Genomic DNA, 17,842 nt, shown 5'->3' with positions numbered 1-17,842 from the left:
TACTGAGAATGCTGATTTTTACAGATGCAAACCACTGATAGTTCGTACCAATCACAAAGCAACATTGTGTTTGGGGGTGGGATATGCAGCTGTGACAAAAACAACAAGTGTCAAAGTCGTGGGAAACAAACGGACCTAACATGGCGACGCTGGTAGATAAATGCATAGACGCTGCAATTACAGTAATTGTGTACTCTCAGATTTACTCCCAGTTTCCATTTTGAAGAACAGACGACGACATTCACATCTGTTGTCGTGATTGGTCAAAACAAAAGTTTGGTAGACAAGCACAAGTTGGCGCATCGTCCAATCAGCCTGAAACAATGTAGAGAATGCCCTGCCTTTCCTGAGCAAATCGCAGTAGAGCAGTCCCAGAATGAGTGAATCACAAAATCAATCTGGCTATAGCTTTGGGAAAATCACCCTGGAATTCACTCTGGGAAAAAAATATTGCTAAATTTGATTTGCATCCCTTCTTTTAAAAGCACTGACTGATTAGCCACACTTTCATGACTTCCTGCAAATGTATCAAAAAGCTGTATCCGAAAGTCTGCCTTTAAAAAAAAAAAAGGTGAGTTTTAATTGACACTGTCAGAAAACTATTAATTGAACTATATTTTAAATCTGAATTTGTGCCAGTGTAGAACTGTAATCATTGCATCATTCTGAGAGCTGCTTTTATAAATTGTGCAACTCAGGCAGCTAATGAGGTAACCAAAATATTGGAGAGAAAAAAAAGCTCTGTGTAAAGCTCACAGACAACATGATGGTGCAAGTAAATAATGAAAAGTTCACATTCCATAAGAGATATTTTAGGGGTGAGGTGACTTAAAAAAATATTGCTAAATTTGATTTGCATCCCTTCTTTTAAAAGCACTGACTGATTAGCCACACTTTCATGACTTCCTGCAAATGTATCAAAAAGCTGTATCCGAAAGTCTGCCTTTAAAAAAAAAAAGGTGAGTTTTAATTGACACTGTCAGAAAACTATTAATTGAACTATATTTTAAATCTGAATTTGTGCCAGTGTAGAACTGTAATCATTGCATCATTCTGAGAGCTGCTTTTATAAATTGTGCAACTCAGGCAGCTAATGAGGTAACCAAAATATTGGAGGAAAAAAAAGCTCTGTGTAAAGCTCACAGACAACATGATGGTGCAAGTAAATAATGAAAAGTTCACATTCCATACGAGATATTTTAGGGGTGAGGTGACTTAAGGTAAGAACAGGCCTGCCACTATGCGTGAACATCAACCTTTTCTCTTTGAGCCCCTATTACCAACCAACCTGAATCCATTGGAAAAATTGCTCAATATATTTCCTGCTAACACACAATAAAACATAAATAGCATAGTGTTGTATTTAGAAAACAAAACTTTTTAAGACATTTATAATGTATTACCACTTACTGCAAATAAGTGCTTTGCATAAATCCATGTAGTTATTATTGCTGTTATACTGTAGAGCAATATAAAGCCATTTTCTCTACCCCGAGCAAATCAGTGCATTGTAATTTGGAGGCATACTGCTAGAGCCTGCATTTATTCACCTGTCACATTCTGAAAAAACAACATCAAAATGGATTACAGTAAGTGTATGTCCCCTAATGCTGTGGTCAGACCAAACGTGAGCTGAGCGTTCCTGGCAGCGCGTTTCCATATACTGTATAGTCAATGCCGTTTACGCGGTTAGCTTCAAATGTGTGTCAGGTGGCACGAATGAAGCATTTGAAGTCAAAATTTTGCTGCTTGGCCCATTTCACCGGCGTTTACAAATGTGAACTTTTCGTGGCGTCGCCGACAGCCAATCGGCTTCGCTAATATACTTATTTCGTCACATGCAGCAACAGCACAAGCACACAGCGTCGTGAAATAAAAACAATGTAAGACAATATCATTGCGCTCTGTGGGAGTGGGGGTGTACAACAAAGCCAGCTTCCAATAGCTGCCGGCAACAAAGCCAAAAAAGAGAAGGCTTGGATAAAGGGGAGCGAAGAAGTTGGCGTGGTGAGTGGATTAACTTGTTTACAGCTGTTTTAACTGTCAACCAAGATGGCATTTAGCAGCCAAAGTCACCTGTCACCAGAAATGACTATCAATGTTCAAACTTTTTTTTTCTTGAGTTGCCTACAACTGCAATTTAGTGCGTATTGTGATGCCCCAACAAGTGGTTAAGGTTATAAATATCATGCATGGCTTACAGAAAGCTTTTCTAGGTGAGCAGCATTCATAGCAATCTTCTCGCAATCAAGTGCAATCTCTGTCAGTATGTATGTTTACAATGTTTATATTAATACTTAGTGTGCATTAATAGTGTGTTGCTAGCAAAATGTATGCTTACTGTATTTGCAAACTCAGTATCTGCATAGCTGACGAAGCGCTCTTTTGATTTTTTTTTTATTCCATCCCTGTCTATCCTTTCTTTCATATGCTAATTTGAGATTTGATTTCTATAGGTAGAAAGTTGGTGTTACTCACATTAACAGCACTGCTACTTGAATGTATTTACACATTTACTCACCTGTTGCCTACTTATTTGTACCTGTATGTAGTTATATTTTGTAAAGTAAATGGTATTTTTCCTCTGGATGGTTGTATTTTATCATATTCAACTTTAATTCATTTAATATTATTCTTATTTTGAACAGGTAAGAAAATAATCTATATTTCATCAATATCGACTGATTTGAAGTAGTTACATTGTGGTAAAATGTTCAACTGTACCGCCCTATTTCTCAACTTCATAGTGTGCCATGCTTAACAGTTAACAGTTGAACCTGTAGTATTATTTTGCACTTCAATTTATTTTGAACAAAGACTAAAACCCAGAGAGTTTTGTGCAAACTTCAATTTCAGGTTGATCATGTACAATATTGGAAAGACACAGAAGTTAAAAAGTTAAGGTATATTGTAATGCTGATTCAGGGAAGCTAAATTGAGAAGAAAAGTGGAGGCATCATCAGGGCTTGTGAGTGGGCTGCCGGTAAAAATTATCCGTGTAAATTCTCAGAAGGCATGTTGAGGCTGGCTGATAAATATACAATTGGCAGGCCGGAATTGGACAATAGGCCAGAATGTATCTTGGAAGGAGGGGAGGAAAAAAAAGGAAGTGGAAAGTGTTGCAGAGGTCAGAACACAGAGATACTGTTACACCCTGCATCATCTCAGATAAGAATTAAGCAATCTATAATTCGTTCTTTCTACTTTCTACTGATGTGCACTGATTTCACTGAGTGCCACGGTAAGTAATGCTGAGAGGACAGTCATGGTCATCTGGGCAGTCGACAAATGGGTTTATATTTTAACTACTTGTATGAAACAGGTCATGTGTGACACAACTGGTTGAACACATAGTTTTACATAAACTTATATAGGCCGGTGTTGTGATTTATTTGGCTTAAACCTGGAGTATATAACTTCTTTTGTTAGCAAAAAAAAGTCATTTTCACCCAAGCCACTACTAGAGGAGCTGACACAATAATGATTAGGCCTGTCTACTGCTTCAACATATTCATAGGGCTGGGTGATAAAGGGAAAAAAATATTAATCACTATTATTATTATTTTTATTGAGATTTAAATTACAATTAATAAACATGATTTTTCATTTAGCTTGAAACATAGAATTTATTCAACTACCAAAACTCAAATTTAAATATACTGTAAGTTGAAGGAACAACCAGAAAAGTTGTACTTTTTTTTCATAGTATGGCTGAATGGTCCTGCAACCAATGATTAAAGATAAACTCGCCTGTTCTTTAAAGACACACAAACTAAAGTTATATACCCACGATGATTTCATTTATGAATTATTATTCAACATCATAAGCAACTATATCTTCTAAAAATGAACCTAATAAAACATTTTGCTGGATCCTGTCTCGATCAAGATTAACCTTTTTGATGTGTATGATATAAAATGTAAAAATTTAAAGTAAGGTGCAGCCACTAGGTGGACTGAGAGCATAGAGAATCATATGAAACTGCTGCATACAATGACGTGCCACTGACAAAATATATTTGACGTACAAACTTCTTCCATTCTTTTAACAAAAAATTTTAAATTATGCAGTGTACTTCAATTCATAATATTGCATATTGATTTAAATGGAGAAACGGATTTTTCCTCAGTATCTCAGTATATTGTAAAGAGGCCAACAACTATATATTCTCTATAATTTTTTTAGCACACCCCTAGTAGAATTGTTTTTACTCATGCTTGTGCTTAGCAACCATATTGTTCTAACTATTTAAGAATCCTTTGACAACTTCTATTGACATAATCACAATACACTGGATTGTATGCATACCCGCATGCATGGGCATGCATACAATCAATAATCCCGCCTACTATCTCCTTTTTTGTGAAAAGTAATGACGTTGTTTATTCCACTAACCCTGTTCTCATCGTAGATTATCTGCACCAAGCTGCGGTGCTTGGCCTCGCTGGGTGGAGGGGAAATAGGCCGCTCGGGCTCGTGAGGTTTGGCAGCCTCTTCCTCCAGCTGTTGCTGAAACAAACACACACAAAAGTATGACCCTTAGCATATAAAACAATACAAAAACTTAAAAGCTGTGTTCTTTCGGGGGATGGGGGATTCAGTTGTGAGATTCTGTTACATCACCCTTCATCCAGAGCTCTCAAGCAAAAACAGCACTTCCTAACCAAATCGCCAAATCGTTTATTTTGCTGTTTTTGACTCTTTTCCCACATAAGAACATCATGTACATTTTTTTGGGGGGGGGGGGGGGGCATTATCTCATGTTTTTAGTTGTTATAGTGGATGCCAGGATAACTATGGGTGTGATGTGTTTTAAACTTACCAAGCTTATCTCAACATTTTTAACATGAATATCATGCAAATCAAATTACGATTGTGATTGGTTTGTTAGGATCCAATCATGTACCAGAAGTGTTGACATCATCCAAATTATGAGTTTTAATGGTTCGACACGGGAATGTGTCATCTCCATTGGGACCATCTATGGGTCTGAAGGGGTTTTAATCAAATACTGTACCGTAATTTCTTGAGAAGAAAAAAACACTGAAATATTATCTCCCCTTTCCCAAAATTGCCCTTCAAAAGCTGATTTTCTTTTGCACTCATCATCCTCTGATTAGCTGGTTTCCATGCTCAAAATTTTAAGTATAATCCGCATAGTAATTTTATAGATTGGGATGCCTTGTGTTCAGACACATATAGCATTTTTGTGTAAAGAGAAGTCACACTCAAGCCCAAAGATAAAATAATGATAAGATAAGATAAGATAAGAAAAGAGAGACAGTATGACTGGGTACATACGGCAAGCCCCTTTCGAGCTGCGTGCCTACGGTGACTGACGCTAAGCTAGTCGTCACTCATTTCATGTGTGCGGAAGGCAAGAAAACCGAAAGACCCCAAAATACTAGTAAATTGAGTTGCATACTCTTGCGTACAATGCTGTAGAATTACGACAAGGGAACCTTTTACAGTTGAAATATTTATTTGGGGCTTTTTGTTCAATCAAAACACGCGTGACCGCAAGGGTGGGCTAAATGTGCTGCTCAAATATGGCGAATGAGCCAACTGAAAAGACACAATCGGCACTGTGATTTGCACCAGGTGTAAAACAGGATCCAATGCACTAACTAATATGTTGGCATGCCAAAGCCGACCATACTGTTTCTCCACTAAACATTGCAGTCGGCCAAAAGGAAGACAGAGTGGAAGGGATGTGAGTGCTTTAGCAGTCCCAAAACCTCTGCCATAATCCAACTCCTCCCCTAGGGAAAATGTTATTTATAGCTCTATGTATTTTTAACCTACTTTTCTCCTAAATAAAAAGTGAAGACAGAAACAGAAAGGAATGAAGCTGCCTGGAGGACTGCATGGGCTTGTGGCATTATCTACATGAACCAGCAACAAAGCTTGACTACAGAAATAACACGTCATAAAAGTACAGTACTGTAGGCATGACAAATAACACAAGCTAGTCAAACATGAATAATTTGAAGACAGGATTCATACACATTTCACATGTTAAATTCAAGAAGGATTTTAGCACTCTTAAGATCTGCACCGTGCTGGATATTTTTGAGTATGCATTGCATCTCACAACACAGCAAATCATCACATGCAAGAATGCCAACAAGGAAGATATGCAAGACTGATGGGTAAGCGCAAAGGTGTTGTGCTCCTAAACAGAGTAGGGGTTCATTAAACTTAATATTACCCAGGAAAGTATTATTTATATATCTACAGTATAAATGTATTTACAGTATAAGCATCTCTTTCATAACCAGTCTCGAAATATGCAACTTGAGATAGCTCCAGCCTCAATAATGTTACACATGGTGCTGGCGTCGGGCCGAAACTTTCTAAGTCACAATGTGGCAAATTTCATATTTTTTTTAAAAACTTTATACTTTTGGTCAGTCAACACAAGTGGGTGTCATTTTTACGAATTAATGACCAATCGAATGTGTTGAAAATGGCTTGTTGTCTTTGGATGCAATATAAAAAATACCTTTCCTGAAAAGTGACAACTTTGGAGGTACAAGGTTTTGGTTCGACACCAGCGATAAACAACTAAAACAAGCATCCTTAAACGACAAGGACATTGTACTGCTGACACTAACAGAACGATAACCGTGCAAACCTGTTTTTTGCGAAGCTTGCAGATCTGCTGTTCCACCATAGTGATCTCCCTGTCCACACGGTCCATGTTCTGGATCAGTTCTTCCTTGGAAAAGCGGGCTGGCACCAGATCCAAATCAGGGTCCATGTGTACAGGGCTCACAGGGGAGATTGGCTCGAGCTTCCCCATGCCATGTCCACGATCCTATAAAAAGAAACACAGTTAAGCATGAACAAGTAGAAAGTATTTTTTTTTCAAGCAAGAAAAAGAGAAAAAAACGTGTTTTTGTTTTTTTATCAGTCTACATGTGCAGTCTCACATCTCCCCCTTTATTTTTTTCACACTTGTCTTGCTTGTGCTGCACTTCCCCCTCTAGTCCACCATCTTTTGGTGCACTTCAAGGAGTGATTGTACTTGACAGGACTTATATAATGAATTTACACCCAGCATTGCTGTGAGGGTAATTACAAGCAACTATAAGTATTACCGAATATATTTTACTGTTTGTTGCTACTTGTGATTTGAATTCATGCTCTCTGTTTAACTATGAAACTGGTGTCAGGAATATCACAGAATTAGCAGTGCTATAGTACAGTGCACGTGGGATGTTTTCATCTGCAGTTTCATCCCCAGCCTTTTGGAATTTAGGTCATGTCTATAATTAATTAATTAATGCTTCCTAGCTCTGCTACAGCTCACATATAATACAATAACGCAGAATCAGTTTCTATGATTCCTTGTAGGGTATTCATCTGTTATTTTGAAGGAGAAAAGCAATACTATGAAAGAAAAAGAGATTATGGCGAAAAGAAAATTTGACTTGAATCTTGTGGTACTATCTAAGGAATTACAATCAGGCGTGAGTATGAGGACTGCCTCATGTATAGAGTAGGTTGAAAATGGATGAATGGGTGGATGTTTTATTACAAGTATGTACCTTCGGAGAGGATGCACAAAGCTCACTCATTTAGTTTTGTTTGTTGTTTTTTTCCCCAAATTCAATTTTTTTTTTCAATTTAGGACAATTAGGTGAATAAAGTGTCGTATTTAACTATGACTAAACACAGCTACTTCGTAAAAAAGAAAAAAAGAAGAAAAAAAAGGTTAACCTTTCCTGGGAGGCGAGTCCTCATTGATGTAACTATCAATTCTCAATTATTCTAGACACTAGTAAATTCGTAAAAGTAAAAAAAAAAATGCTCACCTGTTGCATTTTTTAAATTTACCTTTAAGGTATTCAAAGTGTCCTAATTGTTTCCTCATTTCAAGTACATTTAAAACTGGCATATTGTCATATTCCCTTTGTACTGCTTACAAGTCAAGTTTATTCACAGTTCTTGTCATTTGAAACACATACGGATTACACAGTAAAGTAGTAATAGAACTGTTGCACATTGTAGCATTACATGTTTTATGAGGGTGTTGTATTGTAGTTTGAATCAGTCTAGTGCTGCATACTGGCATTTGCAGAAGGGGCAGAGGTCATTCAGAGCCATATTCCTTAATGCATGTAAGCATAAGTGTGCAATTTTTGTGCAAATTCTCCCATCTATATGACATCATAAAGGCTGTCATTTACGCACCTTAATGGCAGATATACGCTCTAGTTGGAACAAACCTTAAAGTGTGGGCTTTCTATATCAAACTTGGTCTTCTGTGTATTCTCCCGTAGACAGAAGCACATTTCCTCTTATGCACATCAGAGGCAGTAGTACAATATATGCCACATCATAGAGCTATTAATGGATTTAAACTGCCAGTGTCACAAAGTTATTTTTTCTATTGTCTTTCTTAGCCCATTCTAATGCAGTATGGCAACGTTGGCATACACCTACCTATACAATGACTTGAAAGCTTAGCTCTCAAACCAGAGGAATCACCCCCACAAGCTAATTGACTTCAACTATCTAAAGCAATAGAGCGGATAGACTGAAAAATTTTTATTTTATTGAGAATCAAAGAGATACTGTGAATCGGCTATTACAGAATTTTAGGCTTGATATTTATTGTTTATTGCCAGAGAATAATATCAGGAGGCACTCGAGGACTCTTTTTTTTAACGTTTGTTTACAATGATCACTTAACACCTGTGAGGAGTGACTGCAACAAAAAAACGGTGCTGGCCAGCAATTAAAGACAAGCCTTTTGGATTTTTGGGGGGGGAAAACATGTTTCATGATATCCAGGCAGCTTGCGCTGTCAATAAAGCATGCCTCTTTGATGTGTCTGTGTTCATTTGCACAGACAGAATTCAGAAGTCTGGACGGGAGAGTACACATACAAGCTCAGGCACTTCGAAAAGCACTTAGACACAAATAAGAATATGGCCCTTGTTGCACATGTTGTAGCCACTAATTGTAATAAACTGTGAAGTGATCAAATTAATTTGATAGGTTACAGACTGTCAAAATTGTTTCTTGTTTTTTATACAGAGGCTACTGACCTTAGCAAGATCCTCAGGTCCTCCAAGAGGCAACTGTGACCGATGGGATGAGGATCTAATCAGAGAATCTGGTCCCATCTCCAAACGAGGCCGTTTGATCTCTCCAAAGTCCATCTCTGAATGGCTGCTAGGCTCCGGTAAGTAGATGTGCTCATAGCGGATATGCTGCTCTTGTCCTCTGCAACAACAACAAAATTGTGTAAAATAAAAATGAAAACGTGTGTAAACTAAGGAAGGTCAGAGTAAGCAAAAAGCACAAATAAAACCTTCATGATGCATCACCTACAGATGTTTATAAATAAGTTCATGACAGTTTAAACCATAATGCAACACAAACTACAATTCTCACTTTATTAAAATTTCAAACTCATTTCACAACATTACACTTGAATATAAATGTCTTACAGATTATTTGACTTTGCAAAATTACATTATACATTTTCATACACATACAGCACAGATTCTCCATAACTTAGCGTTCATGTGCAAAACCCTTGAGATAACAAGTCTGAGTGCGGTCTACCTCGCTATCCTAATCAAGTGGCTATCCCTTACCAATACTACTACTTGAAGTCACCATAAAAGAAAGTGGGGGGGGGGGGACAAGAGAATGCTGTGCTGATGTTTGCTTATAGATTATATCCCACTTTTTTTTGTAATAATCCTAGATGTCTGCGGCCCTGGTGAGGAATAGGCCGTTTGGAAAATGGATGGAAATCAGTCCATACTGAACTCAACAATTGACGTGGATGCATTTACTTGATAGCGTTCAGCAAAATATTTGCTATGTCTTGAGTGATCTTGTGAAGAAATCCGATCCAGTGTGGACCAGAAAAACTCAAGCCAGATTAGTCCAAAGTATTAACCCCATTACCAAACCGAAAAACCATGGTCCATCAGGGTGCACTGTTCACAAAAAGGTACAGTAAAGCATTGATGCTCACTCAATTAGGACAATTACAGTTACAAATTGCATTATTTTAGTCTAAGGAAGAAATAGAAATGTCTTAAACACTGAGCAAAGCTCAGCCCAATTATCAAGGAGTCAGGAGTTAGTCCTACAGATGGTGTAACAGAAGATAAGAACCATCCATGTGTTAAATAAAGAAAAGTGTTAAACAAAGAAAAGTGAAAACTAAGTGGGGAATTGACAAATTATAAAAACAACAATAAAACCTTATATATCAAAACTGCCCAGAAACCACAACCTATTCTATCTTGGAATGCATAGTAATTTCAGTGTTTGTGAATACTCTAAAGCAGTCGTTTCCAAACTCGGTCCTCGAAGGCCGGATCCCTGCAGGTTGTGGATGTTTCCCTGCTCCAGCACACCTGTTTCCATTTCCAATGAACAGGATCATTATCAGGCCTATGCAGAGCTTGCTGATGAGCTGGTGTGTTGGAGAAGGGAAACATCCAAAACCTGCAGGACTCCAGCCCTCGAGGAATGAGTTTGGACACCACTGCTCTAAAGGAAAGCAACCCCATCAGAAACTTAATACACCAGTAGTAGAAATAGTACTTCCATTCTTGGCCTGTAGTCACATGCCATAATGTCGGTAACTTTGCTGCCAGTGTCAAAATGGAAGTGTCTTTTCGAAGAGCACAGGGGAATACACAACCATAATTGATGGTCTTGGTCCACAATGGCCTAGTGTGTGGTTTGTGTACATACCAAGAAGCATGGATCCTCTCTGTCTAGTTGGGTGCTAGTGGGGTGGTGTAATCAAGACAGTCCTCTGCCAAGAGTTCAGATTGCTACTGCAAATGTATAAATTATGGAACTTGTGTAATGTGCAGGACTGGGCACACACTGAGAAAGGACAATTAATTAAGGGTGTTTATGAGAGCCTAGCTTGTCTAACCACTGCTAGAAAAACAACAACAATGCAACCGAAATTCATAGCCACATGGCCAGATGGTGAAACTCCCCAAATCACCACCCCCGCCCGCGTTCACTCCCATTCTTTCTCATCTTCATAGATGGCTGGCACTTACATAATCACATCAAGCTCAAACTCCCCCTCCTCACCCCATCTCTCTGTCCCTATTTTCTTTCCTCCTCTCGTGAGCGTGCAGAATAATCTGATCCCTGGGGAGGATTTGTCTGCAGGATGAGAGAATGAAATGTGTGTAGGGGTGGGGGAGGAGAGAGGGCAAAACAACACACACAGCAACACCTAACAACCAGCTCCATTAGTTTCTCACTGGCTTGGCTCTGATTATGTGTGCTGATAGCAGCCCGTTGCTGCGAAAGCATGACAATGTTTGTGTGCCTGCCAATCTCTTTGCCAAAGGGTAACAACTCTACAAGGCACAGAAGCTTTTTACTGAAAGGCTACTATATATATATATATATATATATATATGTATATATATATATATATATGTATATATATGTATATATATGTATATATATACTGTATATATGTATAGTAGATAGAATTAACTAGAAATTTTTTTAACGTTTTTATTTAAGGTCTACATCAAACAAATCAACATCATCAATGTACAAGTTATGAATCAGATCAAGAAAACCACTTTGTTTATTGCAATGGCAATAATAGGAGATATAGAATTACTAACCTCAACCTGTTACTCAATCTCCATACAATTTCTTTACAACCATGTTGCAACCTCATTTGTGCGCAGCATAATGTTTTTCATATGTAAAACCCATGTAGCCCAGGTGATCTCAGGCAGCTGGAAGAGACACTGACAAAATTTCGCCTGAAGTGAAATAACAGCAAGCATAGCGGCTAACAACTGATTACACGGTTATGGTTTTCTGACCAGTAATTGCGGTGAATCACAGAAATTCCCATTGCTTGAAAGTTTAGTCCAAGATGAACTGCTAAATTAGACAAAGATCTATTACATTGACTAAGGCCATGGAATAACTTAATTCACGAGGAGTACCACAAAGTTCCAGGACTGGTGTCATAAAATATATATTTCAAATCCAAACTAACAAACTACAAGCTTTCGCCTCAAAGTAATCCCCCTGCAGTTGAACAAACAAGAATACAAAAAAGCCTCCAACACAGTGCTGCACACATGGATATTGTAGTGCTGGAACTGAACCTTCATCAAGAACTCAATGAGGCTGTGGAAAAAAACTGCTTGATTTTAGTTAGTAGCCATTTCCGTGAGAGACAACAAAGTCCAGCCGGCCACCATAACGTTTGTTTATTTGCGCCGCGATGGCAACTTCACAATAAAAGCCTCACAACTTGTAATACTGTACATGGACATTGGAGTTGTCTTTTATTCTGAAGTTGCCCCTAGGAAGCAATCATTGCGGCTGCTACCAACTTTTCGATGGGCTGCCTGGCCGGAATCACTGCTGCAATCATAGACGTCTCTAGCTGCAATATATTTGAAACGCAAATGCACACTGAGGCAATCGAATCTGACACGCACATGTCTGCTTTCAGATAAGTGATTGTATTTGAGCATGATAAGCTTACCTCTCATTTCCAGGTTGGAACTCGGAAAGCAAGGAGGGTCGACGGCGATGAGGCTGAGCCAAGTGCGAGCTGTAGTCTCGAGCATGATGGGAGTGGTAGTCCATCATTCCAACTTCCTAGAGAGGGAAATGAAGAAAAATAAGAAATTTGATTTATTTACCATGAATGATGCAGATCTAATATTTTGCCATAACCAGCCAGCCCTTACTGCCTGTGAACACATTTTATCAGAAATGTGAAGACAAGAGTTAAGGATTAACTAGAGAAACAACCTTGCTGGGGAAAAACCTGACCTTACCCTAATGTAAAAGTACAAAGACAGAAACACTAGGGGTTATTGTGCCTCTGATATCTAGGACATAATCTTGATAATTAGGGGGTGTGGGTGGAAACTATGCGCTACATGACAATGACAACATGAACTTCAAACAACTAATGAGGACACTGAGCTGTGTGCACAACATTGTGAGAAGGAATGTTTCTAAAGAAAACCACAAGTGAGAATCGTTGGGGTCGTGCCCTCTCCAACGTGTCGGAGTAATTACAAGATGTTCACTAAGCAGGCAGTATCATAAGCACAATAATCATAAGTCCTTAAAATTAAGTTTAGGCTTGGAAAGTTAAGTATGGGGGGGAGGTGGCATTAAACGCATTGTGTGCCGGGCATCTTACTGTGTGTGCCCGCTGGAGCTGCAATGGTAAGGTGGCAGGGTTTGGCAGGTGCCGTGTGTCCATCGTCCTCCGGCCCGGTGGCACAGACTGGGGATGAGAGGACATCCTGGCACAGCCTCTTCCTCTACAGACAGGAAGTAGGTGTGGTTGCAACGCAGATGGGTTTTATGTGCATTGTGGGTTGTTTCTTTAAGCCACCACACTGTAGAAGAAGAAAACAAATATTGCCATTAGAGTTCAACTATGAACACAAATACAATACATTTCAAATACAGCTTCTAAAATATTCACATATCAAGGATGAAAGAAAAAACTCAAAACAACTGCTTTTACAGTGAATACGGAAAATAAATTAAGCATGTGTAACTGTAGGGTTAACGAATTTTAATGAGAAGTTAATACACCATACCGGACTAGAATGTTGAAGAACAATACCAGTCATTTATAGCAACTATCAAAGAGAAGACCACATCAGTGCGATATAAACCCCACATGCTGTTCAACTGTCGGCAAAACCGAACAATCCCCCGCAGGCGACAGTAAGTTTAAATAAAAAGCAAGCGAGTTTTGGAGCCACACTCATTTATAGCTAAGTTTAAGAATGTATCACACTCTCTGGCAGCAATAGGTGTTCCCAGGGCAATGTGTTTTAAGGTTCAGGTTGTTATCAGTGCTGTCAGTTGTGTGTGCACTGTGCACAATGGGATCAGTGAATGTGTAGTGGAAAGTTTGTGCTCTAAGAAAAATGTTTTTTTTAAATAATTTTTCTAATGAGGGTTTGTTTGAGAATGTTTCATTATGATAGAATTATTATAGAATGTTATATAGGGCTAGGAGTTAAAAAGTGTTTACTTCGTTCTACTTCCTTTTTTCAAATGTGTATAGGTTATGTTTTTGTTTCATATGATTTTTAATATCTTTGAGTAGATTTTTCTCCCTCTCTTGTTTTCTTTTTTTAATATATGTGTGCTTGAAATTTTTAATTTATTTATTCATCATTTTGATGGGACTTTCATTTTAAAGTTTGAGTTGCACAGATTCGGATGTACAATTTTGGAGACAGTTACTTCACCTCTTGCTCCTCCATAACTTTTCAGTGAACTAAGTGAGAGTTAATGCAACAAATCAGATCTAACCCAAACACAGAGCAGAGTGAAGTTAGCCAGATTGGGATATGGTTGACAGTAAGACTACACTCAGACAGCTGTGAAATGTCAAAGAGTTTGTGTCTGTGTTTAATTTTACTATTGACACAAATACAGATGAGATGATGAGTCACGCAAAACTAAGCTTCTATTAGTCTGATAATGTATTCATGATATTAGATTATCGGCATGGGAGATGATATGCAAGCTTATCTTTTATAGGCCTATTGCAGAGAAACAAGTTAAGCACATTTAATTTAACACGCTTTTGGTCGCATTAGGTTTAGTCAAAACAGTTTCCATGCTCTTAGTGGCATTCATTAATTTTTAGTCTAGTTTAGTTTTTAATATCATACATGGAACTGAAAAATGTTGCAGCATTGCTACAGGCTAAATAAAATTCAACAATGAGAGAAATGTAAAGAAAAAAAGAACATCTTTACCAGATAAAAATGCATGAAGCGACTCTCGCTGTTCGAATTCAACAAAGAAATGGTGAGTAATTTTGCGAGAACTGAATTCGTAGCTGTGCCCCCATGCCCCCCCCCCCAACCGCTTATTTGTTTCATCTAGCCCTTAACAACGCCTGATTGGTCCAACCTAAAATCACTCTAAACACAATGTCAACTTCCCCACTGTCACACAATCAATCAATCAATATTTATATATGATCAATATCAATCAATATTATATTAATATTTATTTGAATTAAACCTACATTTGAATCTTGCTTTCAGCTTGAAAACTACGAACTACACCATTGAGTGATTAATTACTTAATTGACCAGATTTACGCTACATGATAAATTAAGTGAAATTTGTTGTTTAATGTTATTGTTCAATAAAACTTTGTTATATGTTTTGAGCAAAATTTTATTGTGTGCAAAAGGATTGTCATATTTGAGTAAAAGTAATGTTTAATACAAGTTTGCATTTTAAACCATATTTTTTGGTTTTGTGGAGGGCTGTGGGGAAAAAGTCTGCTAACTCGGTTAAGTGAACCACAAAAATTGATTGACACAAAACAATTTTTTTTGTCGAAACTATAGGAATGCAACCCGCACGCCAAGACCAGCCAGGCGCCTAAACTACTTGATATTAATTAAGGTTGCTAATATATTCAGGAAAAAGTGCTGGTTGATATGAACTAACCAGCATTCCAAACATGCCGACTGCGCAGACATTCCCGGAATAGGACAAAAACGTACGGCGGTTACAAGAGCTGCAGAGGACAAAAAAAAAAACCTGAATCAAGAAAGGGTGACCAGCACAATGAAAGAGCTTTGACATAAACTCTGAGGCGAATGGGGCCTTCCAGACGAGAGGCTAAACACATGCACTGGCACTGCTACAAACACCCACCGGCAAGCCGCTGGCTCACAGCCAACAGAAGGGATGAACTCAGTCACCTCACTCTCTCACTCTAGCAAGCTTTACTTAGCCACTTTTTAGAGCTCTCCACAGAGTGGAGTGGGTTTCAGCCTTCAGTAGTCAATGCCTCATTGCAGCCACTCCCACCTTTCCAATGAATTGTCAAATGGCTGAGGAAATACTAGCGGGGAGCACAGCTGCAGCGGGAAATAAGCCTTGCTTTCGCTGTTTTCAAATAAGAACGGTGTGGTTTGGCCTCTTGTTTACACTTTCGAAACTTTCCTAAAAGCCTTTGACTATAAACATGAGGTAGGGAAAGTTTTTTCTTTTTCTTTTTACATTTAAACCATCCGTCTCTCTGTGCGGCTTATCCTCACAAGGACTATGAAAGGTAGAATTACAGATCAAATGTAAGGCTCGAATTAACTTTTTTTTTCCTTTGAGGGGCATTTTTCTAATCAATGATTTCATTTGAGCAGCAACTTTGTTGAATATTAATAAAGAAGCTAAAAATGTAGTCACATCCAGATTATTTTATTCATCTAAAAAGGGGAAATTAATTTGTCTGTCAGCTCATCTGCCATTTGCTAAAGCTGTGGGATTGTAAAACATCACCCTCAGAGCCTTCAAAGAGGGTGCTGGCCGCTGAGCTTGCGGCATGGGAATTTCACTTAATGTGGTCAGCATGCTCCGCTTCCAAGCTGGTTACGTGGTGGCAGTACGGGTTCGGACCCCGAGTGGGTCGAAGGTGGAGGGAACGACACTGGTTACGTATGGAGAGAGGAGCCTCTAACACCATTGTTGCAGTCCACCAAAATTTTAGTGCAAAAGTAAAGTTAGAGTAAAGAAATTAGAGTCGTTTTCTAAAATAGTTAAAAGAAAAAACATGCTTTAAAAATGTTTGAAAGACCTTAATCAAAGGTATAGGGGGGGAAAGCAAAGTTTTTAACCTGGATTTAAAAGTTTATACACTCAGGGCTGACACTTGTGTTGGCCATTTGTGTGCAGCTAAACAGCTAAAGGCGTTGTTTAAAGAAGTGTAAACAGCACAAGCACGGACTTTCTGTTGCGCCATGACTGTTGCGATTTTGGATTCCCCACCGTCTTCCTCGCTGCCTTGCTTTCTGATTGGCTGCACGTCACTGTCAACAGGCCGAGTGTTCGTTTGTCCTCGGGGCACACCGCACACAGTGAGGAGTCAATCAAATATGTTGAATATGCCCGATTCAGATTAGAGCGGCCCAAACATCCTTCTGAGCGGCCGAGATCAGTCTGAACACACCACGCACGGCAGGATTATCTTCTTCTTTTTTTTCAGGAATTATCTTTTGGATATTGCCGCGTCCTTACGATTGTCAGGAGGGGAAATTCGGGGCTAAAATCGAGCCAATTCTCCAGCCTTAAGCAGGCATCACAGACCATGATTGCAATAGCTTTAGATAGTTTTTAACTTTTTTTTTTCATTACTGTTAAAGTTTTTATTATATTTTTAGTGTTGTTGTTTTTTTTTAATGTTTTAATTAGTTAAATTGTTTGTTAGTCTTTATTAGTTGTTTTTTTGTGTGCACATGTAGGGCTGGCCGATATGGCTGAAAAGTGTATCATGATTACCGGATCAAAACAAGAACAAGTATTAGACTGGTTAAAGAAGCTACAAAACACAGCTATCCAGAGAGAAAAAATACTTCTATGAAAAATATCTTGTTGAAAAACTCATTTTCAATGAATGTACACTATTGTGTACATTTAATCGTAATGTCAATGCGTATTTGCGGATACTGGGTGATGCCACAGAGCAGTAGCGTTGATATAGTTACATTAAAGTGTAGCTCCGGAGTAACATTATGAAGTATATAGTATATATTGTGAAGTTTCATAAATGCCTGGTGTTGCCATTTTTGTGTCTTGTCTTGTATTTGCCAAAATAATTCAGCTCGTTTATTTTAATACTCGTCGCCATGTTTGGGACGAATGTGATGTCACCTCATTGTCAGGATGTCACACGCCCATTTAGTTACTGTAAGTGAGACGCCAGATTGTTTGCCTGTCGATGTAAGTCTGTCATTCAGACTCGATTATTTGGGATTTTGGGGTCGGGGAGCTGGCGGGAGTGGGGGTGGGTTT

At 38.5% G+C, this 17,842-nt stretch overlaps 1 protein-coding gene across 2 annotated transcripts in view; it reads right to left on the bottom strand.

The window, feature by feature from the left end:
- Positions 1-17,842, bottom strand: part of ncor2 (nuclear receptor corepressor 2) — a 77,518-nt gene that overhangs the window by 43,220 nt on the left and 16,456 nt on the right. For both annotated transcript variants that reach the window (XM_077560343.1, XM_077560344.1), the window contains exons 2-6: positions 13,203-13,404; positions 12,531-12,646; positions 9,061-9,238; positions 6,639-6,821; positions 4,397-4,510 (exon numbers count right to left, since the gene is read on the bottom strand). In XM_077560343.1, coding sequence (XP_077416469.1) covers positions 4,397-4,510; positions 6,639-6,821; positions 9,061-9,238; positions 12,531-12,646; positions 13,203-13,307 — 696 coding nt within the window. In that variant the 5' untranslated portion in view covers positions 13,308-13,404. The remainder of the gene's footprint in view (positions 1-4,396; positions 4,511-6,638; positions 6,822-9,060; positions 9,239-12,530; positions 12,647-13,202; positions 13,405-17,842) is intronic.

Source organism: Vanacampus margaritifer, chromosome 3, assembly GCF_051991255.1.
Source record: "Vanacampus margaritifer isolate UIUO_Vmar chromosome 3, RoL_Vmar_1.0, whole genome shotgun sequence".
Taxonomy (NCBI): Eukaryota; Metazoa; Chordata; class Actinopteri; order Syngnathiformes; family Syngnathidae; genus Vanacampus; species Vanacampus margaritifer.
The sequence above is the reverse complement of the archived record's forward strand: the minus strand, read 5'-3'. Positions and strand labels throughout refer to the sequence as shown.